Source organism: Oncorhynchus tshawytscha, linkage group LG07 (genome assembly GCF_018296145.1).
Source record: "Oncorhynchus tshawytscha isolate Ot180627B linkage group LG07, Otsh_v2.0, whole genome shotgun sequence".
In the NCBI taxonomy this organism is placed as follows: domain Eukaryota; kingdom Metazoa; phylum Chordata; class Actinopteri; order Salmoniformes; family Salmonidae; genus Oncorhynchus; species Oncorhynchus tshawytscha.
The window spans coordinates 26,045,994-26,073,175 of record NC_056435.1 but is presented as its reverse complement, the minus strand read 5'-3'; the positions used below and the strand labels follow the sequence as shown (position 1 = coordinate 26,073,175).

General features: G+C 42.5%; 1 protein-coding gene across 3 annotated transcripts; it reads left to right on the top strand.

Annotated features, from left to right (window-relative positions):
• Positions 1-79: 79 nt before the first annotated feature.
• On the top strand, positions 80-22,573 carry mov10a (Mov10 RISC complex RNA helicase a). 3 transcript variants are annotated; one of them, XM_024426555.2, is made up of 21 exons: positions 80-1,151; positions 1,279-1,384; positions 3,958-4,157; positions 4,360-4,601; positions 6,340-6,595; positions 6,842-6,910; positions 7,049-7,211; positions 7,596-7,747; positions 7,827-7,997; positions 8,866-9,013; positions 14,690-14,851; positions 15,022-15,125; positions 15,312-15,409; positions 15,682-15,780; positions 16,596-16,704; positions 16,845-16,962; positions 17,463-17,654; positions 17,746-17,817; positions 18,187-18,312; positions 20,480-20,568; positions 22,069-22,573. In XM_024426555.2, exons 1-21 carry the CDS (start codon positions 1,027-1,029, stop codon positions 22,214-22,216), a joined length of 2,949 nt encoding a protein of 982 aa, XP_024282323.1. In that variant the 5' UTR covers positions 80-1,026; the 3' UTR covers positions 22,217-22,573. The 3 variants fall into 3 exon arrangements, with proteins under 3 accessions (XP_024282323.1, XP_024282321.1, XP_024282324.1); XM_024426553.2 differs by having other exon boundaries at positions 81-1,151; positions 6,775-6,915; XM_024426556.2 differs by lacking the exons at positions 80-1,151; positions 1,279-1,384 and having other exon boundaries at positions 4,026-4,149; positions 6,775-6,915.
• The last annotated feature ends 4,609 nt before the right edge of the window (positions 22,574-27,182 follow it).

Genomic DNA, 27,182 nt, shown 5'->3' with positions numbered 1-27,182 from the left:
TAAACAGGTGTGCGCCTTTCCAAATCATGTCCAATCGCTTGAATTTACCACAGATGGACTCCCAAGCTATAAAATATCTCAAGGATGATCAATGGAAACAGGATTCACCTGAGCTCAATTTATTTTGATTCTCAAACAAAGGGTCTGAATACTTATGTAAATAGGGTATTTCTGTGGAAAGAAAACATACACTTGCGAAATTTCTTGACCTGTTTTCGCTTTGTCATTATTGGGTATTGTGTGTAGCTTGATTGGAAAAATGTTAATTTGATCAATTTTAGAATAAGGCTAAAAGAAAAAAAAAAGAAAGTGGAATAAGGGAAGGGGTCTGAATACTTTCCGAAGGCGCTGTATATAACCTTTCCTTCATAATACTCGCGTGATAATCTTATATTGGCGTGCTGTTTTGGTGAAAACTGGCCCAGTTAGATTATGTAAAAATAAAAAGATTTAAACAATTTGAAATACACAATCATACCACAATGAACAGGGAAGGGTTGACAGACAACACGCTTTTCTTGGAATACTAAACTCAAAAGCTAGAAATCCATGTTTCAGATAAAAAAATAAGTGATGTGCGATCATGCCGGATTGTTTGCATCACGTACACAGTTTCATTGTAATGGTTTCAATTGTAGGGATTATGTAACAAACTGCCCTGGGAAGAACTAACGTTAATTCATGCTAAAGTAAAGACTTCTCTTTTTATCATGAGTATATTAATCTAACATGTATCAAATATTTAAAGGTACTATGTGATTTAATATGAACACTACATAATTTACACGTTCATATTCTGTGAAAGTTTGGTTTCATACTACTTTTCGTTCCGGCGCTCAGTAAGCACTTTGCAGATATGTCCCTGAAACGCTGAAACAGTATTTACTGTATGCACACGTGAACACACGGCGCCGAAAAGCGAATAGGGGGTTGCCATTTTGACCATAGCCAATACCTTTAATTTGTTTCCACTGTCTGCAATACAATCATTATTCAAAACACTATCAATCGTTGTTACGTTGCAACATGCCGTCGCTCATGGACTCGCTCGAATCCGGATTGGACTTCATAGAATTCCTCGGAGAGAGGAAATCGACTATGTCGGATAGAAAAGAACTTCGTGACATTTACAATTTAGAATTCAAATGCAGGTAATGAAAATGATTGGTTTTCAAAGGCTAACTAACTGTGACACCTGACCTGTCATAGACGGCCTAATAGTACACGGTATGCTTCAGTCAGACAGCTGACATATGACTACATGGTTTTGTTTTTCAGGGAAGGAATGAAAGACCCCCACTTTTCCAACGTTCTATATGCCCTGCTGAAATTCAACAAAGTCCGCATACGACAGGGGAAATTATACTTTAATGTCAAACCCCAGGTAATAATATCTTATTGTACTTTCCAACCCTGATCAGCTCTATTCTACTGTAGTTATTATGTTCTTGATGTGAGGCTCAGCCTCAAACTAAGGCACCACTCAATGTTTGGCCAAAGGGAAGACAAGTGAAACAGATGATTGATCAGCATATGGGCTATGTGCTTGTCAGGTAATACATAGAGCTCAATATCCCCTTTACACCCTTGTGGATATGCCCTAGACCAGGTATTCCCAAACTGGGGTACGCCAAATAAAAATGTGATTCACATTTATTTTTAATTTTTTTAAATTCACACTTTCAAACAGTCCATTTATATTTTTCAACAGGGCTACACATTTGGGTGTGTTTTTTCTCTCGCCTGAGTAGCCTCGTTTAACTGCCAAAAATAAAATTAAACCATCTAGTGTTCAGTGAAATAACAACACAATGTCAAATACAGGTAGCCTAGTCAAATAATTAACATCCAATCACATTAACCGTTACTCTCTCGCGGGAATTCCACTAACGATCGGTACTAGCCAAACGTAGCTGCTGCTCATTCCTTTTGCTGATAAGTGGTTCAAAAAAGTAAGGCCTGCGCCATAGAGACACATCCCAGCTTTACTGGTAGTACCTGCACCTGTCCAAGTTGTTCTGCTTCCACGAGCACATCCAATGCTAGCATCAGTAATTCTACAGTTATCCCAGCTAGCATGGACACTGACAGTTGTGAATCTGATGCAGCCAATGAGCTACTGCCCTCTTACCCGGGAAAGCACCAAACAACAGACAGGGACATTGGACCATCGAAGAGGTGCAAATATGATGAGAACTACATTGATATGGGGTTCACTTATATTGGTAGTTGTGCCTTTCCTCAGCCGCAGTGCAAAAGTACGATCGCACAACTCAATGAAACCTTCACTCTTGCGAAGACTTTTGAAACAAAGCATGCCAATTTGAAAAATAAGCCATGGGAGTTTTATGAGCGAGAGTTAAGACGACTTTCGCGTAGTAAGACGTGTATAAAAGCAACAGATACCATTAATTAGAAGGAGCTAGAAGCATCTTATATGGTGAGCTACTGAGTGGCTAGGACAGGCAAGCCCCATACTATTGTGGAGGACTTAATTATTCCGGCTGCGGTGGATATGGCTGGGACAATGCTGGGGGAAAAGGCCAAAAAATTATACAGACAATGCCTTCATCAAACAGCACTGTTTCACGACGCATAAGCGACATGACAGGAGTTGCTTTGAAACAATTACTGCTTCGCATACAAGCCACTGAATTATATGCGTTACAGCTGGATGAGTCAACAGACGTGGCGGGCCTGGCACAGCTCCTGGTATATGTCCGTTACGTTTATGGGGGGTCAATTAAGGAAGAGATGCTCTTCGGCAAACTACTGGAAACCAGGACAACAGGAGAGGATATGTTTAAAGTACTGGACAGCTTTGTGACATCAAGTGGACTTTGGTGGTCAAGATGTGTTGGTATCTGTACTGATGGCGCAAAAGCCATGACAGGGAGACATAGTGGAGTGGTAACGCGCGTGCAAGCAGTTGGCCCCGACGCCACTTGGGTGCACTGCAGTATCCACCGAGAGGCTCTTGCTGCCAAGGTAATGCCGGACAGCTTAAAATACGTTTTGGACACTACAGTGAAAATGGTTAACTTTGTTAAAACAAGGCCCCTGAACTCTTGTGTATTTTCTGAACTATGCAATGACATGGGCAGCGACCGTGTAAGGCTTTTACAACATACTTAGAAGTGCGCTGGTTACCAAGGGACAACGTATTGACGCATTTTTTGAATTGAGAGACGAGCTTAAAGTTTTGTTTACTGACCATAATTTTCACTTGTCTGACGGCTGGCATGATGAGGAGTTTCTCACATGACTGGCCTGTCTGGTTGATGTTTTTTCTCGCCTGAATGATCTGAATCTAGGATTACAGGGACTCTCCGCAACTACATTCAATGTGTGGGACAGAATTGAGGCTATGATTAAGATGTTGGCGCTCTTCTCTGTCTGCATTAACAAGGACAACACACAGGTCTTTCCATCATTGTATGATTTTTTTGTGTGTAAATTAACTCAAGCTTAAGGACAATGTCAGATGTGATATAGCAAAGCACCTGAGTGAGTTGGGTGCGCAATTACACAGGTACTTTCCTGAAACGGATGACACAAACTGGATTCGTTATCCCTTTTGTTGCATGCCTTACCGACAAGAGAGCCTCATCGAAATTGCAACAAGTGGTTCTGAGAAAATTTTATTTAATCAGAAGCCACTGCTAGATTTCTGGATTGGGCTGTGCTCAGAGTATCCTGCCTTGGCCAATCGAGCTGTTAAGACACTGATGCCCTTTGCAGCCATATACCTACAGTATGTGAGAGTGGATTATCAGCCCTCACTAGCATGAAAACCGAATACAGGCATAGACTGTGTGGAAAATAATTTAAGACTGAGACCCTGGTGCTAGAGGGGTACGCAGCTGGAGGTTGAATGTTTGAAGGGGTACTGGACAATTAAAGGTTTGGGAACCACCGCCCTAGACAATATCTTCTTCCTGGTCTCTGGTATGACAGGTCCGAGTGTACTACTGTGACCAGTGGAGGAGACCTTCAGTACGTCAACAACAGGACAATATCACACCTCAGGAAAATGGAGGAGCCCCAGAGCCTTTCTCTCCTCTCCTCACATCCTCTTCCGCTACTCCTGTCGACACTGTGTTGACACCCAAGAAGAGGCTCGCTAAAGAAATCCTCCAAAGCCTAAAGGTGAACAGGTGAGATATTGTGTGAGCTCCTACTGTAAAAGACTGGTTAGTGACCAGTCAGATGTGACAACAAGATAGCCATTAGATTAGTTGCAGCAGTTGGTCCATGTCCTATCTAGATTGTATGGGGATCATGTAGATGATGATCTTCTGTGGTTTGACTGGTATGTCCTCCCCTCTCTTCTCTCTCTCTCTCTCCTCTCTCTCTCAGGGCAGAGTTGACCTCTGACAAGGGCGGCATTGAGATCACTTCAGATCCTGAGATGACCAATGGTAAAGTCACGTTCAGCGTGGAGCGCCTGCAGGAAACGTTTGCAGTCAAGTTCTATATTTCTAACAACGGAGCGAGCTGTGTGTATTTCACCTATTATACAGCTCTGCACAGGATCCGCTGTTTTACACTGATGGACGAGAGAAGAGTGACTCGGGCCTGTCCGCTCTTCCTATGTCCAGGTGAGAAAAAGTCGAGCACCATCTGTCTCAATGCACTGTCAAATTTGTCTGAATTCATTAGCCTTTGCAAACACATTAACACCTTAAAATAAATGAACTTTTAGTGAGTTTGCCCTCACACCCTCTCTATTAAACCCTGCCTGGGTACAGTGAGGGAAAAAAGTATTTGATCCCCTGCTGATTTCGTACGTTTGCCCACTGAGAAAGAAATGATCCGTCTATAATTTTAATGGTAGGTTTATTTGAACAGTGAGAGACAGAATAACAACAAAAAAATCCAGAAAAACGCATGTCAAAAATGTTATAAATTGATTTGCATTTTAATGAGGGAAATAAGTATTTGACCCCTCTGCAAAACATGACTTAGTACTTGGTGGCAAAACCCTTGTTGGCAATCACAGAGGTCAGACGTTTCTTGTAGTTGGCCACCAGGTTTGCACACATCTCAGGAGGGATTTTGTCCCACTCCTCTTTGCAGATCTTCTCCAAGTCATTAAGGTTTCGAGGCTGACGTTTGGCAACTCGAACCTTCAGCTCCCTCCACAGATTTTCTATGGGATTAAGGTCTGGAGACTGGCTAGGCCACTCCAGGACCTTAATGTGCTTCTTCTTGAGCCACTCCTTTGTTGCCTTGGCTGTGTGTTTTGGGTCATTGTCATGCTGGAATACCCATCCACGATCCATTTTCAATGCTCTGGCTGAGGGAAGAAGGTTCTCACCCAAGATTTGACGGTACATGGCCCCGTCCATGCGGGGAAGTTGTCCTGTCCCCTTAGCAGTCAAACACCCCCAAAGCATAATGTTTGACGGAGGGGGTGGTGTTCTTGGGGTCGTAGTCAGCATTCCTCCTCCTCCAAACACGGCAAGTTGAGTTGATGCCAAAGAGCTCCATTTTGGTCTCATCTGACCACAACACTTTCACCCAGTTGCCCTCAATCATTCAGATGATCATTGGCAAACTTCAGACGGGCATGTATATGTGCTTTCTTGAGCAGGGGGATCTTGCGGGCGCTGCAGGATTTCAGTCCTTCACGGCGTAGTGTGTTACCAATTATTTTCTTGGTGACTATGGTTCCAGCTGCCTTGAGATCATTGACAAGATCCTCCCGTGTAGTTCTGGGCTGATTCTTCACCATTCTCATGATCATTGCAACTCCACGAGGTGAGATCTTGCATGGAGCCCCAGGCCGAGGGAGATTGACAGTTATTTTGTGTTTCTTCCATTTGCGAAAAATCGCACCAATCTCACCAAGCTGCTTGGCAATGGTCTTGTAGCCCATTCCAGCCTTGTGTAGGTCTACAATCTTGTCCCTGACATCCTTGGAGAGCTCTTTGGTCTTGGCCGTGGTGGAGAGTTTGGAATCTGATTGATTGATCGCTTCTGTGGACAGGTGTCTTTAATACAGGTAACAAGCTGAGATTAGAAGCACTCCCTTTAAGAGTGTGCTCCTAATCTCAGCTCATTACCTGCATAAAAGACACCTGGGAGCCAGAAATCTTTCTGATTGAGAGGGGGTCAAATACATATTTCCCTCATTAAAATGCAAATCAATTTATAACATTGTTGACATGCTTTTTTCTGGATTTTTTTGTTGTTATTCTGTCTCTCACTGTTCAAATAAACCTACCATTAAAATTATAGGCTGATAATTTCTTTGTCAGTGGGCAAACGTACAAAATCAGCAGGGGATCAAATACTTTTTTACCCCCACTGTATGTGTTGTGTTGTTTTTCACAGGGGAAAGCTATGATGTAGAGGTTCACTATTGGCTGCATCATTATGGCCATTTCCCTGCCACCATGTACTTTGAGTTCTGCACGGAGTCAAACCCTCCAGGCTCCTCTAAGCCCTTCTGCATAGTGAGGGAGATGGAGGCATCAGCCAGGACTCACTTAGCTGTGGAGCTGGGGCCTTTCGCTCCCTTCAAGCCTTGTCAAGTGGTGCCATACAAGCCTGTGGACACAGTGATAGTTGAGGGAGAGCCCCCTGAAAGGTACAGTAAGACAAAAGTGATGTTTACCCATTTGTTTACCCATTTTCATCAATAGTTGTATACTGTACATACTTTGTTCTAATTCTAATGAGCTTTCTTTTCACATTGTTTATGTAGCTTGATAATGATATTCCTTATAGTCAAACGTTACATTTCATCGTTCTCATTTGTCACGGCAGATCTGTTGTCCAGCCTCTGAAAATGCTAGTGAAACTCAGAGACTATAAGTATCCCTTTTATCTGAAGGACCTGGCTAAACAGAGACTGGAGGACTCTGAGTACCTCTCACCTACAGCCAGACAGAAGCTCTCATCGGTGAGGTCAGTGTGCTGCCTGCCTGCCTGCTGGGATCAATAACTGCCTAGACCCCATCCTCCCCAGACTGATAGCTCCTGTACTTGAAGGTCATTCTCATTGACAATTCTGTCTTGTCTCTGTCTATGTTCTTCCCAGAAACCTCCTTAAATGCCCCCTGAAGATGAGGAACTACCACCATCGCTTCCACCTCCTGCTGCACCTGGAGGAGATCCAGATGGAGGTGGACATCAAGAAATATGACCTCCATCACCAAACCATGACTCAGGACAGGGACAACAGAAGACTCCTGGTTCTACAAGTAAGAAAAGGCAAAAGGCCATAATGTACTGTATGCCTGCAGTCGTCAATCAATCGCATTTATTTATAAAGCCCTTTTTACATCAGCTGATGTCACAAAGTGCTATACAGAAACCCAGCCTAAAACCCCAAACAGCAAGCAATGCAGGTGTGGAGAGAGAGAGAGAGAGGACAATGATGACTTAAAGTGATAGTTCATTCCTGAACTAAATTGACAGTCTTTTTTTTTTTACCTCAAAGTTGTGTAATGAGTTCCCATCTCGTGCTCTGTTTTGTTTGGATCCAATGATATAACTCAACCCCAAATGAATGGGTACGATCACTGACTCTAAATATCACTCTAACCATAAGTATGCTGAGTGTCTTTCTCCATGATATTCACCAGGTCCCGGGTGTGGCAGAGAATAGGCCGTCTGTCCTTAGGGGAGACTGCCTGAAGGTGGCCAAGTCTGAGGACAAGGTCCAACCCATCACAGTGTATACAGGCTACGTTCATAGAGTGGAGCTAGAAAGAGTCAAGCTGGGCTTCTCAAAGAGGTAAGAGAGAGACCACCCATAATGTTACAATGCAATGGCCATCTGTAGGATACTTTCCAACCCCCTCCCTTCCTCTCAGGCTGGTGCAGAGCTTCATCAGTAACACAAGGTTTGACGTGGAGTTCACCATCAACCGTTTCCCCTTGAAGCTGCAGCACCGGGCGGTGGACCTGGCAGAGAAGCACCAGATGGACGAGGTGCTCTTCCCATCGGGGTCTGGAGTCCAGACTACCCACATGCCCAAACTCAGGTCTGGATTCCCCCCTTCCAGCCAATAGCAAAGCACTCACACTGGCTTTGCTCTGTTGTTGTAGGTAGATGGTTGTGTCATTATACACTCATGTAATCGCAAGAACCGTTCAACTCCATTAGTATGGAATCACAAACCAATTACGATGATGTATCTGCGGTAATTACAGTGTCGCTACACAAGTACGAGAGCAACTTCATCTAAAGTGTTTCAATGACATTTCATACGAAATGACAAACTGTAGGTGTGAAGGAATGAATATCTCTCAGAGGAAGGTCACAGACAGAAGCGTTGGTGTGATTCCCATTATATAATGCCATTTTGTAAGGAGTGTCGCCATGACATTTCAAAACGTAGATTGTGAATGGCTCCTCTCATATTTCAAATTTTGTTCCCTTCCGGCCTCTCGGTTTCCTGTCAGTGACTAGACCTCATTAATGAGTTTGAAATCTAGATGGTCTGCCTTTTGTTAGCCTAAAAAGTCCCACGCTTATCACAAGATAGCAAGACATTTCCCCAAGGAGTTTTATTCAAATAAGGATCCAACTGGCAGCTCTGTCTGTTGTCAAGTTGGCGGGGCCCATATCTAGTTTCTACATCACATACCTTCTTGTAGTTTAGTGGCTCCATTTCTTCGGTTTCAGTGTGTACTTGACATGCAAAAACATATTTTCCTATTCCGGATCAAACAGTTTGAGTGGAAACAGTTGATGACAGCAGATAAGCCTGGCATGTGATCTAAGTGATCGTTATCTCCTGTCTCCAGCATCTTCTTTTTAAACATATTTTTGATTGGAGAATACAGGTTGACAAATATGATATGACATTGTAGTAACAATGGTCCAATGTTTCCTCCACATTTCTCCAGCATGTTTAATCGTCAGCTGGAGAACAACCCGGAACAACATGCAGCCATCCAGCGCATCGTGTCTGGGGCCTCCAAGCCTGCTCCTTACCTGGTGTTTGGACCTCCAGGGACCGGCAAGACTATCACTCTAGTTGAAGCCATGAACCAGGTATAAACTCCCCCATCACACAAAAATAAAGTATGACATATTGCATACATGTTCTATGATGTGTCTTAATATTTGATGTACCATTTCGTCTTCACTCGCCTTGATGGGGCAGTGGAGCACTCATATTCTATATACCGTATGTAACATTATATGTAAATAGCATAACATAGCACTACATAAAAACAATATGTACCCCCCAAACCTGTCTTAAACTCGCGGTGCTGGAATTCATTCTGACTGTTGATCTTTCAATTGTGTAAATATTCCATAACACATTATCAATTGCAAAACGAATGCATTTACTATGCTAAAATATGCCATAAGAAACCTCAGGACACTAAATGTAAATTGTAATAAGTCTGAAAATGTATTTATTGATCCAGAAGCACATAGACTGTAAATACTAAAATAAGACAATAGTGTATTTTCTGACTGTAAGACAAGAGTCGCCTGCCCAGCTAATGGTCCATCCAAACTACACCTAAACTATATTGAAAAATGTTCTCATGTGCAGTATAATAATAGATGTAGCTTAAAGACAAAATTCAATTGACTGATGGGTCTGATGGGTCAAATCATCCTACAAAGTTCCATGTAGTCCAGAGGTTTTGATTTGCTATACCCTATTGGAAAGAGCAGATTGTACGGTTTCTAATTAACCTGGTTTTGCCAATAAGCTCTCAATTTTTTTGTTGTTGATGGACTCTTTTTCAAAACATAACTATTTCCTATAATTATCGTGGCTCCACGTGTTCCGCATGCGAGTTACTGGCGACAATCAGCGATAGCCATTTGGAAAACATAATTTATATTTTATTCTGTGATATTCCATTATATTTTTACTGTAAAATATACACTGAATATACAAAACATTAAGAACACCTGCTCTTTCCATGATGTAGACTGACCAAGTGAATCCAGTTGAAAGCTATGATCCATTATTGAGGGTGAATGGGTAAGGCAAAACATTTAAGTGCCTTTGAACAGGGTATGGTAGTAGGTGCCAGGCGCATCGGTTTGTGTCAAGAACTGCAACGCTGCTTGGTTTTTCACACTCAACAGTTTCCCGTGTGTATCAAGAATGGTCCACCATTCAAAGGACATCCAACCAATTTGGCACAACTGTGGCAAACATTGGAGTCAAACTGGACCAGAATCCCTATGGAATGCTTTCGACACCTTGTAGAGTCCATGCCCCGACAAATTGATGCTGTTCTGAGGGCAAAAGGGGGGAGTGCAACTCAATATTAGGAAGGTGTTCTTAATGTTTGATATACTCAGAGTTGACTGTGTGGTAGGGCAGGGAATTATAAGCATGTGATGTCTGCTACATGTACATTTTTAAAGAATGGCGCTGGAGGGGAAGGCTGCCGTTTTACGGCCTCCTAACCAATTGTGCTATTTTGTGTTTTTTTTTTCTCACATTGTTTGTAACTTATTTTGTACATAATGTTGATTCTACCGTCTCTTATGACCGAACAGAGCTTCTGGATATCAGAACAGTGAACACTCACCTCGAACTGGACAAAGATTTTTTCTTCTGATCAAAGGATATAATGTTGCTACCGGACAAGGCCCAAATCCCCGTCATTCACATGAAGAAAATAAGGAGATACAGAGGTTGCAGATCAGGGGGCCTTGTGAGAATTTGTCGATGAGTGTGCAACCTGCCTCTACCATCTGTTATATTGCACAACTTGCAATCACTGGAGAATAAACTGGATGAACTCCGTTTGAGACTATCCTACCAACGGGACATTAAAAACGGTAATAACTTTTGTTTCACCGAGTCGTGGCTAAACGACGACATGGATAATATACAGTTGGCTGGGATTTCCGTGCATCAACAGGACAGAATGGCTATGTCCGGTAAGACGAGGGGTGGGGGTGGTCAGATGACACGGATGCTACGCTACAGGACTGTTTTGCTAGCACAGACTGGAACATGTTCCGGTATTCATCCAATGGCATTGAGGAGTATACCACCTCAGTCACTGGCTTCATCAATAAGTGCATCGACGATGTCGTCCCCACAGTGACCATACGTACATATCCCAACCAGAAGACATTGATTACAGGCAACATCTGCACCGAGCTAAAGGCTAGAGCTGCCGCTTTCAAGGAGCAGGAATAATCCGTGCACTTACAAGAAATCCTGCCATGCCCTCAGACGAACCATCAAAGAGGCAAAGCGTCTATACAGGAGTAATATTGAGTCCTGCTACACCGACTCTGACACTTGTCGGATGTGGCAGGGCTTGAAAACTATTACGGACTACAAAGGGAAAGCCAGCTGCGAGCTGCCCAGTGACGCAAGCCTACCAGAAGGGCTAACTGCCTTTTATACTCGCATTGAGGCAAGCAACATTGAAGCTAGCATGAGAGCACCAGCTGTTCTGGACGAGTGTGTGATCATGCTCTCTGTAGCGTGTTTTTTTAAAACCTTTATTTAACTAGGCAAGTCAGTTAAGAACAAATTCTTATTTACAATTACGGCCTATTACGGCCAAACCCGGACGATGCTGTGCTAATTATGCTCCGACCTATGGGACTCACAATAACGGCCGGTTGTGATACAGCCTGGAATCAGACCAGGGTGTCTGTAGTGACTCCCCAGGGCACTGAGATGCAGTGCATTAGACCACTGCAACACTCAGGAGCAAGACCTTTAAACAGGTCAACATTCACAAGGATGCGGGGCCAGAAGGACGTGTACTCAGAGCATGCGCGAGCCAACTGGCAAGTGTCTACACTGTCATTTTCAACCTCTCCCTGACCGAGTCTGTAATACTTACATGTTTCAAGCAGACCACCATAGTCCCTGTGCCCAGGAAAGCGAAGGTAACCTGCCTAAATGACTACCGCCCTGAAGCACTCACGTCAGTAGCCATGGAGTGCTTTGAAAGGCTGGTCATGGCTCACATCAAAACCATCATCCCGGAAACCCTAGACCCACTCCAATTCGCATACCGCCCCACACATGACGCAATTTCAATTACACTCCACACTGCCCTTTCCCACCTGGACAAAAGGAACACCTATGTGAGAATGCTGTTCATTGACTACAGCTCAGCGTTCAACACCATAGTGCCCACAAAGCTTATGACTAAGCTAAGGAGCCTGGGACTGAACACCTCCCTCTGCAACTAGAACCTGGACTTCCTGACGGCCGCCCCCAGGTGGTAAGGGTAGGCAACAACACTTCGGCCACGCTCATCCTCAACACCCTCAGGGGTGCGTGCTTAGTCCCCCCTGTACTCCCTGTTCACCCACAACTGTGTGGCCAAGCACAACTCCAACACTATCATTAAGTTTGCTGACGACACAACGGTGGTAGACCTGATCACAGAAAACGATGAGACAGCCTATAGGGAGGAGGTCAGACACATGGCAGTGTGGTGCCAGGACAACAACCTCTCCCTCAACGTGAGCAAGACAAAGGAGATGATCATGGATTACAGGAAAAGGAGGGCCGAACATGCCCCCGACCGTAGTGTGTATGGCCCAGTACATCACTGTAGCCAAGATTCCTGCCATCCAGGACCTATATACTAGGCGGTGTCAGAGGAAGGCCCAAAAAATTGTTAAAGACTCCAGTCACCCTAGTCATAGGCTGTTCTCTCTGCTACCGCACGGCAAACGGTACCGGAGCGCCAAGTCTAGGTCCAAAAGGCCCCTTAACAGCTTCTTCCCCACCAAGCCATAAGACTGCTGAACATGAGATTGTAACCCCCCTGTTTGTTTTTACACTGCTGCTACTCGCTGCTTATTATCTATGCATATTCACTTTACCCCTACCTACATGTACAAATTACCTCGACTAAGCTACATTGACTCTGTACCGGTACCCTCTGTATATAGCCTCATTTGTTATTTTATTGTGTCTTTCATTTTTTGCTTTTGTTTATTTACTAAATATTTTTTTAAATATTGCATTGTTGGTTAATGGCTGGTAAGTAAGCATTTCACAGTTAGGTCTACATCTGATAAATAGATAAATACCCCAAAAAAGTATTTAAAAAAAATTGTCTTATTATCATGTTTTTTTATGACCTTCCTAAACAAAATATTAAAGTTGTCTTTGTGACTGTGTATATCAAATGGATTTATTCGGCTGGCGGCTATTGTTACTTGTGGAGGCTGGCTATTCTACTGTTAAATATGCATATGGTCATTTTGACCGTCATAGCCGCTTTGAGGTAGAAATGCTCAGTTTTTGTCAAAATCAAAAGTAACAGTCAGTATATGGTGTGGCCACCAGCTGCATTAAGTACTGGAGTGCATCTCCTCCTCATGGACTGCACCAGATTTGCCAGTTCTTGCTGTGAGATATTACCCCACTCTTCCACCAAAGCACCTGCAAGTTCCCGGACATTTCTGGGGGGAATGGCCCTAGCCCTCACCCTCCGATCCAACAGGTCCAAGGAGTGCTCAATGGGATTGAGATCCGGGCTCTTCTCTGGCCATGGCAGAACATTCCTGTCTTGCAGGAAATCACACACAGAACGAGCAGTATGACTGGTGGCATTGTCATGCTGGAGGGTCATGTCAGGATTAGCCTGTAGGAAGGGTACCACATGAGGGAGGGGGATGTTTTCACTGTAACGCACAGCGTTGAGATTGCCTGCAATGACAACAAGCACAGTCCAATGATGCTGTGACACACCGCCCCAGACCATGACGGACCCTCCACCTCCAAGTCAATCCCGCTCCAGAGTACAGGCCTCGGTGTAACACTCATTCCTTTGACGATAAAAGCAAATCCGACCATCACCCCTGGTGAGACACAACCGCGACTCATCAGAGAAGAGCACTTTTTGCCAGTCCTGTCTGGGCCAGCGACGGTGGGTTTGTGCCCATAGGTGACGTTGTTGCCGGTGATGTCTGGTGAGGACCTGCTTTACAACAGGCCTACAAGCCCTCAGTCCAGCCTCTCTCAGCCTATTGCGGACAGTCTGAGCACTGATGGAGGGATTGTGAGTTCCTGGTGTAAATCAGGCAGTTGTTGTTGCCATCCTGTACCTGTCCCGCAGGTGTGATGTTCGGATGTACCGATCCTGTGCAGGTGTTGTTACACGTGGTCTGCCACTGCGAGGACGATCAGCTGTCCGTTCTGTCTCCCTGTAGATCTGTCTTAGGAGTCTCACAGTAAGGACATTTCAATTTATTACCCTGGCCACATCTGTAGTCCTCATGTCTCCTTGCAGCATGCCTAAGGCACGTTCACACAGATGAGCAGGGACTCTGGGCATCTTTCTTTTAGTGTTTTTCAGAGTCAGTAGAAAGGCCTCTTTACTGTCCTAAGTTTTCATAACTGTGACCTTAATTGCCTACCGTCTGTAAGCTGTAGTGTCTTAACGACTGTTCCACAGGTGCATGTTCATTAATTGTTTGGTTCATTGAACAAGCATGGGAAACAGTGTTTAATCCCTTTAAATCTGTGAAGTTATTTGGATTTTTACGAATTATCTTTGAAAGACAGGGTCCTGAAAAGGGACGTTTCTTTTTTTTCTGAGTTTAGTTTTCTCAAAGTACTGCTACAGTGTAATATACACATATTTAGGAAAAGTCAGGGACAGGTGGGTTCAAGGTTTTTATTGAAATTACAAAGTTTGAAAACTGTCAGATTGACCATCTTGGCGGTTCTAGTGTTAAACGTTATGCCTGTGTTTTCAGCTGAACAGAGTGGATCCTCTGTGCCACATTCTGGCATGTGCCCCATCTAACAGTGCATCAGACCTGTTGTGTGAGAGGCTGCTGGGTCACATGGACCCTCACTGTGTCTACCGTCTCTATGCCAGCAGCAGACCCCTCAGCACGGTGCCCCAAAACCTCCTGGTGAGGTTCACACATATTACATGAGGTTGTAGGCCACTTGCATGGTGAAAAAAGGTTAAACAAATAAAATACATTGAGAATACAAGTCTCAACAGATTTTTATACTCACTGACATTTCACTGTGTGTCCTTTCCAATGACTCTCCCTCTCCGTGTTCTTCGGCATTCCAGAAACATTGTAACTGGGACGCGAGCCAGGACAGCTTTGTGTTTCCCACAAAGGAGGTTTTGATGGGCTACAAGGTCATCATCACCACACTGGTGACAGCAGGACGGTACGGCTCATTTTTACAGTAGAAAGGCTGAATGGTTTTATACTGCTGTAAGAACCGATTTGCAGTGTGTACTTACTAACGTTGTTACATTGTGCTTACAGATTATTACAGTTTTACACAAAATATATCCTTTTTCCTGATGAAGTCTCTCTGTTTAACCACTGTGTGTTGGTGTTCCTTTCCTAGGCTTGTGTCCGGCGGCATCCCAGTCGGTCACTTCACCCATGTGTTCATTGATGAGTCGGGTCAAGCAGTGGAGCCAGAGAGCATCATTGGGATCGCAGGTGAGATCGATAATACCAGGGAGGGCTCTGTTCAATGTGTGAGCCCTATATTAGATTGTACACCATAGGCCTGGCTTGCGGTCAGTAGGGAACAACTCAGCAAAACGTCTGTAACAGATAACAAAAATCTGTCATCGTATTGGATAAACTAATGTTGCACCTCGTCTATTTCACTATATTTCAAAATGCTTCATCCCGTTTTGGCCCTAGTGAACGTGACCATATTGGCTTGCTACTATCCAGTAGCCAATGGCTGCCTCTTGTATCCACAGGCCTGCTCCATCCAGAGGAGGGCCAGCTGGTATTGGCTGGAGACCCTCAGCAGCTAGGACCCGTCTTACGATCCCCGCTGGCCATGCAGTATGGAATGGGTAGGCTCTAATGCGCAATCAATGAAGCATACCCAATGACTATATTCAATAAACAATCCCCATTTCTGTCATGTCTCATAGCTGGAATATCAGCAAGCTCAATGTACTATAAGCGGGGGTGAAAGTAAGGCGGTACGGTCTGGTGCGGCGTCCCAGCAAAATAAATAGTGGCGGTACGCCATACTGGTAAAACATGAGCCTATCACAATAATTAAAAGAAAACTAGGCTATTACACCACTTTTTAACATTACTGCATGAAAAAAGAACTTGACAACTGGTGAGAGAACCTACGCTCCAAAATGTGATGTCGTTCGACGAGAACACTGACATTTTGTCAAGGAAGAGATGAGGGGCCGACACTGAGACGCGCGCGGACAGCAATTGACGCATAAATTCTGCCCTAATGACATTCGTCAAATGTCATTACACTTTTCTGTGTAACAGATCTCTTTTCAGTCTCTTTTCATTCACCACTGTTTGGAGGCTGGAAATCTGTTGCTGAACGTGCACGGGTAGCCTAGTAAAGGAGCCCTTTGAAGTGATTGTTTAACAGTCAGATTAAACCATTATGACTGGTTGTGTTTATGCCACAGTGAAAGGTAATACATTTTATAAGTTAAATGACAGATCTTTATGACTACGCCAACAGAGATCCTATTGAATTAATAGGGGTTCTATATGTCATTCTATGATTAGGCCCAGAATTTTTGGGGGGCACACACACAAGCTTGTGCGCATATCGAACGCCCCGTACTGGGAAGAAATGAATTCTTCTTTTTCCCATGACTATAAGATTAACTTTTGTGTATTCCAGGGATTTCTTTGCTAGAGAGACTGATGAAAGACAACCCACTGTATCAGAAGGATGGAGAATTTGGACACTTTGACAGTCGCTTTGTGACCAAGCTCCTTCGCAACTACAGGTCTGGGCTCTGGGATTTCTTCCATCCTGTTCTTTCCAGTGTTGCTCTTTTGTAACATTGTTTGATTAGATAGTTCTGAGCTCATCTACCTTAACTATTTCCTTTCCCCTCTTCCTTTCTTCTCTTCTCTTCCTCCCCAGGTCCCACCCTGCTATTCTGAAGATTCCCAATGAGCTCTTCTATGAGAAGGAGCTGCAGGTGTTTGCAGACCAGTGGGATCGTGAAACCTACTGCAACTGGGAGCATCTGCCCAAGGAGGTGTGACAAGTGTTCTTTTTGTACAGGTTCTGCTAGCACCATCTCTGATTCAAACGTTTTCTTCCCGTTCAGTGCCTACTGAACATTATTCCGATTTGAGGTTTGTTAGGTGTGTGAGTTAGTGTTGTTGCACCTCTCCAGGGTCTCTTCTCCTCAGGCAGCTCAGTAATTACAATGTCAGCGCGTGCCTGTCTGTCTGTCTGAGGCATGGCTGCTCCCCTCTGACCACAGAGCTATTCCTGAATCCCCATTAACATTAGTAGCAGCATATTTAAAAAATAAAAAATAAAAAAACAACAACATCTCCCTCTTTCTCAAACATGCAGCAACAGGTCTATGTGGACTGCTGTTTCTCCTGATTTCTTAATGAATATTTAAAAGGTAAAATATGAGTGGCCATGTTGCAGAAAGCTGAATCTTAATCATGGATTAAGTTGTGATTGTGTGGGTGGTGGAAATGTCTCCAGTATTGTTTGCAGTCCTGTGGTCCTTCTGTGTAGGGGTTCCCACTGATATTCCATGGAGTGTTGGGAAAGGATGAGAGAGAAGGCAACAGTCCGTCCTTCTTCAACGTGTCAGAGATTGAGGTCCTGATGGACTACCTCACCAAGTTGATGAAGACCCAGGGCAAGAAGGGCCTGCCCAAACTGTCCCCTAAAGACATTGGCATCATCGCTCCCTATAGGAAACAGGTGAGACGTCATCCATGGAGTTAAAGCACCCATCATTAACTATACCTGATATGCAGGAGTTTTACCTAAATTAATCTGCTGTTTTTAACAGGTTGAGAAAATCCAAAAAGCTCTGAATTTTGTCAAAGAGTTGAGTCAATGGAAGGACATCAAGGAGCTCAAGGTGAGTCCTGTGTTATACATCAGTCTTACAACCTGAGGCCTTTGTTTAGATGAGGCGTTAAAGGTGCAATGTTGCTCAAATTCAAATTGTTCACCTAATTTCAGTTTATGTGACAAAACACATTGTACCATCTAATCCGCTGTGAAATATATTTTCAATAACCAAAAATATTGTATTTTCAGCTGTTTGAAGCTAAAAACTAAACTTAAGAACGGGAAACAAAGAAATAGCGCACATAGAACAGATCTACAGCTTCAATGAGAAGGACATATCTATAACTTACATTTCTATGTGAATTTGGTCGGGTCACCCAAAAAGTTACATATTGAAGCTTAAAACTGTTGATGAAGCATGTTGTTGTTGTTTCAGGTGGGTTCAGTGGAGGAGTTCCAGGGACAGGAGAGAAAGATCATCATGGTCTCTACCGTCCGCAGCAGCATCAACTACGTCAAGATGGACCAAGACTTTAACATTGGCTTCCTCACAAACGAGAAGGTCTTTCCCAGCACTTACCTTTTTCTCACTCTTGCTCTATATGATGTCTGTGTGCGCCCACATGCATGCGTTTTGTGTCCGCATGTGTACATTGTGTGTATGCATAAATATTAGTGTAATAGTGCATCATTATCATATTTCCCAGCATGCTCTATTGCAGGTTGATTTTTATAAAATTTTGTTTCAATATTTATGTGTTTGCATGTATATTGACTGATTAATTAATCTTATGCTACTCAAATATAAATAACATACATTCTTCTCAACTAATCCAATATGTTAGTTGGACTAATTACACCCGTTACTGAAAAGGTCATTCCAGTTTAGATGCTTTTACGTAGTCTCATTTTTTACTCTTCCCAACTCTGGCAGTTATTCTGAATGCAGATTGCGGGTGAATAAATATTCAAAATGTCCCCACTCTGGCTGGATTCCAATAGCAATGACACATTACTTTGCAAGCCAGCATAATGTGACTTGCAGGCCTGATGTGGCTTGTAAACCATGAATTTCAGGCCACTGTATCAGGGTAAAAACTAGGCTCTCAACATAAGGCGTTATGAAATACATGTATTGTCTTAAAGAATTCCATTTTAATGATAACATATTTGCTTAGGATCTTACTTGGGGAATGCAACAGGAATGAAAATGGATGAATGCAGCAAATACAGTCATAGGTGGTAACTCTACAATTCACTTGAAAGGCAAGGCACTCTGGGAAATATGCAAATAATGCTTTACAATTAGCAATATGTTAATTTAACACTGAAAAGTGTTAAATTGGATACTGGACCAGTGTTAAATTGAACACTCTCAGTGTTGATTTAACACTGGCTAATTTTCTGTGTACTAGACCCAAGAGAAAGTATTAGCTTTTCACCATGTCCTGCAGTGAAACACTAAGATTTAGAACGCCAGTTAACTGCAACTGTAAATCACCATTTTTACATCACTGGCAGGAGAAAACATTTTGGAACTCCCAAAAATGGCTGAATTTATAGAGAGTAGCTACGAGTCTGAGAATGAGTTTATGGCAGAGGATGAAATAACTTTACTTAGGGAGACAATAAACCTACTGAAGCCATTCATGTTTGAGCCGATCATTGCCCCAGATCAGAGAGTTCGTTCTCGTAGCACTAATAACACGGACAGTCATTGTCCTGTTGAGAAACAAATGATAGTCCCATTATGCTTAAACCAGATTGGTTGGCGTGTCGCTGCAGAATGCTGTGGTAGCCATGCTGGTTAAGTGTGCCTTGAATTCTAAATAAATCACTGACAGTGTCACCAGCAAAGCACCATCACACCTCCTCCTCCATGCTTCACGGTGGGAACTACACATGCGGAGATCATCCATTCATCAACTCTGCATCTCACAAAGACACGGCGGTTGGAACCAAAAATCCCAAATTTGGACTCATCAGACCAAAGGACAGATCTCCACCGGTCTAATGTCCATTGCTAATGTTTCTTGGCTCCAGCAAGTCTCTTCTTATTGGTGTCCTTTAGTAGTGGTTTCTTTGCAGAAATTTGACCATGAAGGTCTGATTCCTACAGTCTCCTCTGAACAGTTCATGTTGACATGTCTGTTACTTGAACTCTGAAGCATTTATTAGGGCTGCAATTTCCCAGGGTAAACTTATGAACTTATGCTCTGCAGCAGAGGTAACTCTGGGTCTTCCTTTCCTGTGGCGGTCTTCATGAGAGCCAATTTGATCATAGCGCTTGATGGTTTTTGCAACTGCTCTTTCAAAGTTCTTGAAATGTTCCGTATTGACTGACCTTCGTGTCTTAAAGTAATGATGGACTGTCATTTCTCTTTGCTTATTTGAGCTGTTCTTGCCATAATATGGACTTGGTCTTTTACCAAATAGGGCTATCTTCTGTATACCACCCTACATTGTCACAACACAACTGATTGGCTGACATATAAAATCTCACATATAGAATCTCACATGTAAAATATATTTTGATGGTTACTACATGATTCCTTATATGTTATTTTGTAGTTTTGATGTCTTCACTATTATTCTACAATGCAGAAAATAGTAGAAATAAAGAAAAACCCTGGAATGAGTAGGTGTGTCCAAACTTTTGACGGGTACTGTATGTCCCGTCTTTCTGTGCAACTGTCAGCTGACCCCACCATGTCCTCTCTTCTCTACAGAGGTTCAATGTGGCCATGACCAGAGCCAAGGCCCTGCTGATAGTGGTGGGAAACCCTGTTATCCTCAACAAGGACCCAACTTGGGAGCGGTAAGATCTTTGTTCTCCCAAGGGCCAAGGAAAGTTAACATGAGGAGAATGTTAACTATCCTCTGTAGAATGGTATGAATCCACTCTGACTACTGAGGATGACAATTAGTGTAGGAGGAATATGATTGTAATATAATAATTAAATCTGACTCCATAATCATGTGAATAAATGCAATAGGCCTTAAGCATCTCTGGCAAGTCTAGAAAGAAAGCTAGTCTTGCATCACCTGTCCCATTAACTATAATTACACGTGTCTGAGATAACTGTTATGCAATTAACAATGTCCAGATACTATGAGCTAATTCTAGCGATCGAAGTTCCAGCATTGAGTCAAGCTTAGCGCAGAGATGTAAAGTTAGAACCCAAGCACAGGCTATGTGTAGTGTAAATAAAATGTACCATTACATCAAAGAATAATTAAGGAAAATATTACTCTGAAATATGAGGACTACCGTACATATTGTGTGTCCTGTATAGTCATAAGGATTGGCGGATGTCCGAACCCCTAGTAACCTCCCTAGAAACCTATCGGGGTCAGGGAGAGTTTAAGATAGGTTTATGGTACCCCCTAGACTCTCAGGCTCCGGTCGTGGGGGATGGGGATTTTGAGTGTGCAGCTCAGGGTTGGGAGGTGCTGATGACGGTCACCAGCAAGGAATTCGTAACAATTACAGTTATGCAATAAGAATACAATTATCAAAGAGTACACACCAGAACTCTTACATTTAAAAAGATAGAGCATTATTAAGCATAACAAATACACTACTATGGCATACAAAGTATGACATTGTTTTACGAACGAAGCAACACTTTTTTCTCCTAACCAGGACAGAACTCCACTTCAATAACCCTCATTGTTTCATTTCCATCACTCTGCTTTGCCAAAACAATTAAACAAAAGCATAACAATTCACACACATTTCTCTCGTCTAATCAACACAATAATAGGAGCGCACAATCTGAGCTGCTCCCACTTTGAACTGACCGGCTCCCGGCCAACACTTTAGCACATCAACTCTGGGGGAAAAATTAATCCATAACATGTACAGTATAATCAGGAATATCAAAATCCACAGCTCTTTATGAACTCTTGAACCAATTGAAACATGACAAATTAATTCACAGTAACATTCATTTTGTCAAGTTTCATCAATCTTCACACCTCCGTCAGTAATCCCCAGGGCTCCAAGGGAAGGTCCCGCCCCGGAAAAAGCCAATGGTGGCGGTGTGTTTCACTCCTGTGATATGCAAACATACACATATTGGTGCTCTCTTCTCTTTTCTTACATACCAAAGTTGATTAAAGAACCCAGGACAACTCCTAGTTATAGTTGCTATATGTATGGCTCAGTTGGTAGAGCATGGTGCTTTCAATGCCAGGATTGTGGGTTTGATTCCCAAGGCCACCCATACGTAACATGTATGTACACATGACTGTAAGTGGGTTTGGATTATTTAATACATGTTTTTAGCTCACTCAACACTGTCTGTGTGTTCAGGTTTATCAGCTATTGTGTGGAGGAGCAGGGGTACACTGGCTTTGACTTCACTGACGCTGAAGGAGAAGAAGATGTAGTAACACGACTGGCTTCCCTTAAAATCACGGTGGAGTCTTCCACAGGTCTGGCAGAGGAGAGTGACCTCTAGCAGTATGTCCATCCAGAGTGGAGGACTGAGCAGTAGCCCTCTGGACACCAGCAAAGCTGGGCAGGAGCTAGGGCTGTGGCGATCATGACATTTTGTCAGCCGGTCTCATGGTAATTGACAGTTAATTAACATAAACATGTTTAGCATCTCCAGGCCTCCACGCATACAAGCCGCTGATGCACGCCTTTGGAACATCTACATTTAAAAAGTCAAATCCATTTTAATATACACAATCACAATAAATCCATTATTTATTTTAGGCAGGTCTAAAGAAACATGATATGAAGATAATTTGTTTTCAGAAGAACAGAATATGAGTTGAGAATATTTATTTATTTAACCTTTATTTAACCAGGAAGGGCTCATTGAGATTTGAAATCTCTTTTTCAAGAGCATCCTGGCCAAGATAGGCAGCACCAAGTCATTACACAAATACAGACAGACAACATGAAAGACTACAAGTAATCTAGTAAAAACCATAGAATTCACAAGAGCAAAATCATAAAACAGAAAATTAAAAACATTGACAGGTCAGGGAATCAGTCTCAAAATCCTTCATCAGTGATTTAAAAGTATGTTGTAAGGCGTTCCAAGCAGATGGCGCAGAGTACATAAAAGCCCTTTTACCAAATTCAGTTCGGACATTTCTAACAGTTAGCAGGATAAAGTCCTGCGAACGAAGAGTACCCACCACATTTCTGAACAATAAAAATGCCCAAATATAATGGTATTAAACCCAAAATGGCTTTGTAAATAAAAGTATACCAATGACTGAGCCTATGAGTGACTAGAGAAGGCCAGCCAGCCCTGGTATATAAAGTGCAGTGGTGCGTAAGTGTTTTGCAGTTTAAATAAATCTCAATGCGTCATGGAAGCATTCATATATAAAATATCCCCATAGTCTAGTAAAGGCATAAATGTAGCCTCCTGGCTTCAAAAGAAAAATAGGCCTTATTCCTAAAATAAAATCCCAACTTCAGCTTAATTTTTTTTTGCAAGTTGTTGAATATGCAATTTAAAAGAGGCCATAATCAATTAAAATTCCAAGATATTTATATGAGGTTACACTCTCAATCTCATTGCCCTGACAGGTAGTAATAGGTGAAAGTTTCACAGATCAATTTCTTGCTTTAGAAAACATCATTAGTTTAGTTTTGTCAGTATTGAGGATAAGCTTCAATTGACACAAGGTATGTTGAACAGTATAAAAAGCAGTTTACAAGTTCTGGAAAGCTTTTGTGAGAGACGAGGCACAACAATAAATAACAGTTTCATCAGCATAAAAGTGAAGTTACTCATTTTTCAAAATGTCTAAATTAATTATAGAAATAGTGAATAAGAGGGGACAAAGTACAGAGCCCTGGGGCACACCATTACAGACAGACAATTTAATATGAGTATGTTATCTGGCTATAGGCTGTAGGCTTGTTTATTTTGTAGATAAGAAATGCTTTTAAGTCCCATTCCATTATTTTATAGTAAGAAGAATATAATTGAACTTAGCTGAATAAAACAGAAAGGATATTTTTCCCATTTCGGAGCGAGTGTGCATATGAAGTGGCGATGTTGAGCGTTAAAGTGATAATTTGAACAGGTCCTATACAGTGCACTGTGAAAGTATTCAGACCCCTTGACTTATTCCACTTTTTGTTACGTTATAGCCTTATTCTAAAATGGATGAAATTGTTTTTTTCTCTCTCATCAATCTACACACAATACCCCATAATGACAAAGCATTGTTTTCAAATGTATTCAAAATAAACAACTGAAGTATTACATTTACATAAGTATTCAGACCCTTTACTCAGTACTTTGTTGAAGCACCATTGGCAGCGATTACAGCCTCGAGTCTTCTTGGGTATGACGCTACAAGCTTGTATTTGGGGAGTTTCTCCCATTCTCTGCAGATTCTCTCAAGATCTGTCAAGCTGGATGGGGAACGTCGCTGCACAGCTGTTTTCAGGTCTCTCCAGAGATGTTAGATCGGGTTTAAGTCCGGGCTCTGGCTGAGCCACTCAAGGACATTCAGAGACTTGTCCCGAAGCCACTCCTGCATTGTCCTTTTGGAAGGTGAACCTTCGCCCCAGTCTGAGTTCCTAAGCGCTCTGGAGCAGGTTTTCATCAGGCGTCTCTCTGTAATTTGCTCCGTTCATCTTTCCCTTGATCCTGACTAGTCTCCCAGTCCCTGCCGCTTAGTGCTGGCGAAAGGAATGAAGGAGAGAGAGGAGGAGATGGAAATGCACGGTGGTGAGATATATTCTGTAGCTAAAAGTAATGTCAGTCTATTCATTATGAAAATATAAAAAACACCCTAGGCTATTCAAAATCAAATAAAAATGTACTATGGTTGTAGACTTAGCCACCCTGCATAATCGATGAACCAACAGCATTGCCTAGGCCTAAATGTTTTCCCCCAGACTCATGGATAGAACATTTGGAGTGTAGCATAAGGTAACCAGTCCATCCAGTATGCATAATAATACAGTCCACACTCAAAGGTGACTACTAGAAGGTATTTCATTTTGTAGTATAGGCTGCTAGACCAATATCTACCAAATACATCTTAAATGCGTAAAATGCAGTAGGCTATGTATTGTATAACGGCACAATCATTATTTTAATTCAGGTTTTTTTTTTTTCGGGCTTGGGCTCATAGGCCTATCCATAAGCTCTAAAATGCACATGGGGTTTTGAATTAATGATCACCTTAGAAAGCGCAGTCCATTTCGCTATGTTAGGCTTTGAAACAACATCCTCAATGACCATGTTTTCCACAGTCTCAACCTGCTTCTTTCTTCGAATTGATCATTCACAGTGAGGTAAGTTTTAAAAGCACAATACGGTTTTGATGTGATTTTTGAATGCATTTGCATTGTCAGAGTGGTTAGAGGGACAATAGAGCCCTGAGTACCAGGCCATTGGTGACCTGATGGTTGTGAGCGAGTTGGGTACTACCAATGCATGTCCAGAGTGCATTAAAGGAGGTTACTGTGACTCAACGGTCACATGAAATTTTACATGACTGCCAGTGGCGGTAATATGGTCACCGCAACAGCCCTTGGGAGCTACAAAATTATACTGGAGGTACTGTACATCTCAAAACGGACATTCCAGACATTTTTGCTGCCTTTTGTGAACTTTATATCAAAATGAAGTATAGCGTTCCAATCAATTGGCAACAACTATATTTTGGAAAGGTATGTCTCGATGGATGATCGAAATCGTTGCTCAGCAGAAACTGGATGAAATCTTCAGCCTGACTAGTTCGCTGTTTTGTAATAGGAAATGTCCCACTGACAAGTGACCAATGGAAACCTACACATACCTACTACTTTAAAGGCAGTATCTCCTCAGCATATGATGGGAGTGTATTTAATATTCAAAATGCATATCTTTTCTGCTTGTGGTAATGTATTTTTATACTGCCACTGTATTTTCAGTATGCCGACAATTGAACTACTACATTTTAGATACAGTAGTATGATGACTATTGGATCAGTGTCACCTGGTCTAACATTCATGTTTCAGTCGCTCAGGAATCTATAACTATGTACTTACTGTAAGTTCATGTCTCACTACTAAAAACAAGCAATACATGATTTTGGATTCTCACATAGCTTTCATCATCTGTGTGTAAAATGGAACAACTGGAATAGTGAGGCAGTGTATAATCTCGTCTCAAAAATAGTTTATTAACATTGTTCGTGTTCACTTTAATCAAACATCCACTACATCACTTTCCGTTTAAGCATTATTACAATGAGCTTTCTTATAGAAATCTGGATTGTTATTTTTAGATACTTCCAGAAAGAGGAGTTAGACACTGAGCAGATAGAAGCTGTTCCCATAGTGGAGCAACTGCTGTAGAGACCATAGTTTCACTCATGCAGACACCGACATAATAAAGACAAGTTTAGGTTTTGTAGTAGTGTGATTTAGCTTTAGTAGCAGCGTACACAAAACAGCAGTCTACATGCTTATCTTGATATGTAGTTTGCCTTCTGCTTTGGGGTGGGGTTTGGTTGTAACATTATGCTGGACAAATAGTCTTGCAAATGCCTTTATTTAGATGTCCTAGAATTCCTTGGCATTTAGGTTGGCGTAAATGTCTGAAATCTTAAAAGTTGCCGCCCTTTTCATGGGTTGGTGACATGGAAACACTGTTTAAACATACACCCATACAAAAAGGTAATATGGAAAATGTCATAAGTTCCATTTTGTGTAGTCAAACATACTCCTGAAGGGACAAACTCATATTTCCTCGGAGCTTCACTCCTGAACAGTCACAATATTGGGTGATACTGGGACACCGCTTATAACACCGCCCGGTTTCTGTCTGCTTGAACGTAAAGTCATTTTCCTACCACAGTAGAAGCTCTGTTAACATGGACGACTTGGCCAGCAGAGGGCTCGGTCAATCGAACCAGCTAATATTTTTTTCATCGGCATTGTGGAATACCTGTTATCGCTAGCATCACACACCAGGTTGCATGCAACCCTTTAAACCTGTCATGTGACGTTGCTGATGGACATTTGGAAAGTTGAGCCCTGTTTGGTTGGACAGACCGGTTTATGGACACAGGCAGAAGAACGACAGACACAAACCAGGAGAAATAGGAACGCTGTGAAGAATCAGTAGGGAATGGCTCATCGGGCTCCCGCTAGACAAATGGTCAATATCATAGGATACAAGAGAGTAAATTGACATTTCCACTTCCATGCAAGTGAAATGTCTAACCTAGTCCAAGCAATACAGAAAATAGAGATCAAGCATATTTGAGTGGTGTAATGTTGGAGCCATGGTGGACACAAGTAAAAAGTTTAATGGAAATAGGTGGTTTAAAAAGCTAAAGACCGAGAGGAGCCCGAATACAGTATATTCCAGCGCCAGTCTCAGGCATGCTATAGCTCCAGTGGTGTTCCATTACGTATATCAAGTCAAATGACAAAACAGTAAAAGAAAAAC

Coding starts and splice junctions, on each gene's coding strand:
- mov10a (XM_024426553.2), top strand. CDS start 1,027: ATGCCGTCGCTCATGGACTCGCTCGAATCCGGATTGGACTTCATAGAA. Junction 1,152..1,278: donor AATTTAGAATTCAAATGCAG/GTAATGAAAATG, acceptor TTTGTTTTTCAG/GGAAGGAATGAAAGACCCCC. Junction 6,916..7,048: donor CAGAAGCTCTCATCGGTGAG/GTCAGTGTGCTG, acceptor TGTTCTTCCCAG/AAACCTCCTTAAATGCCCCC.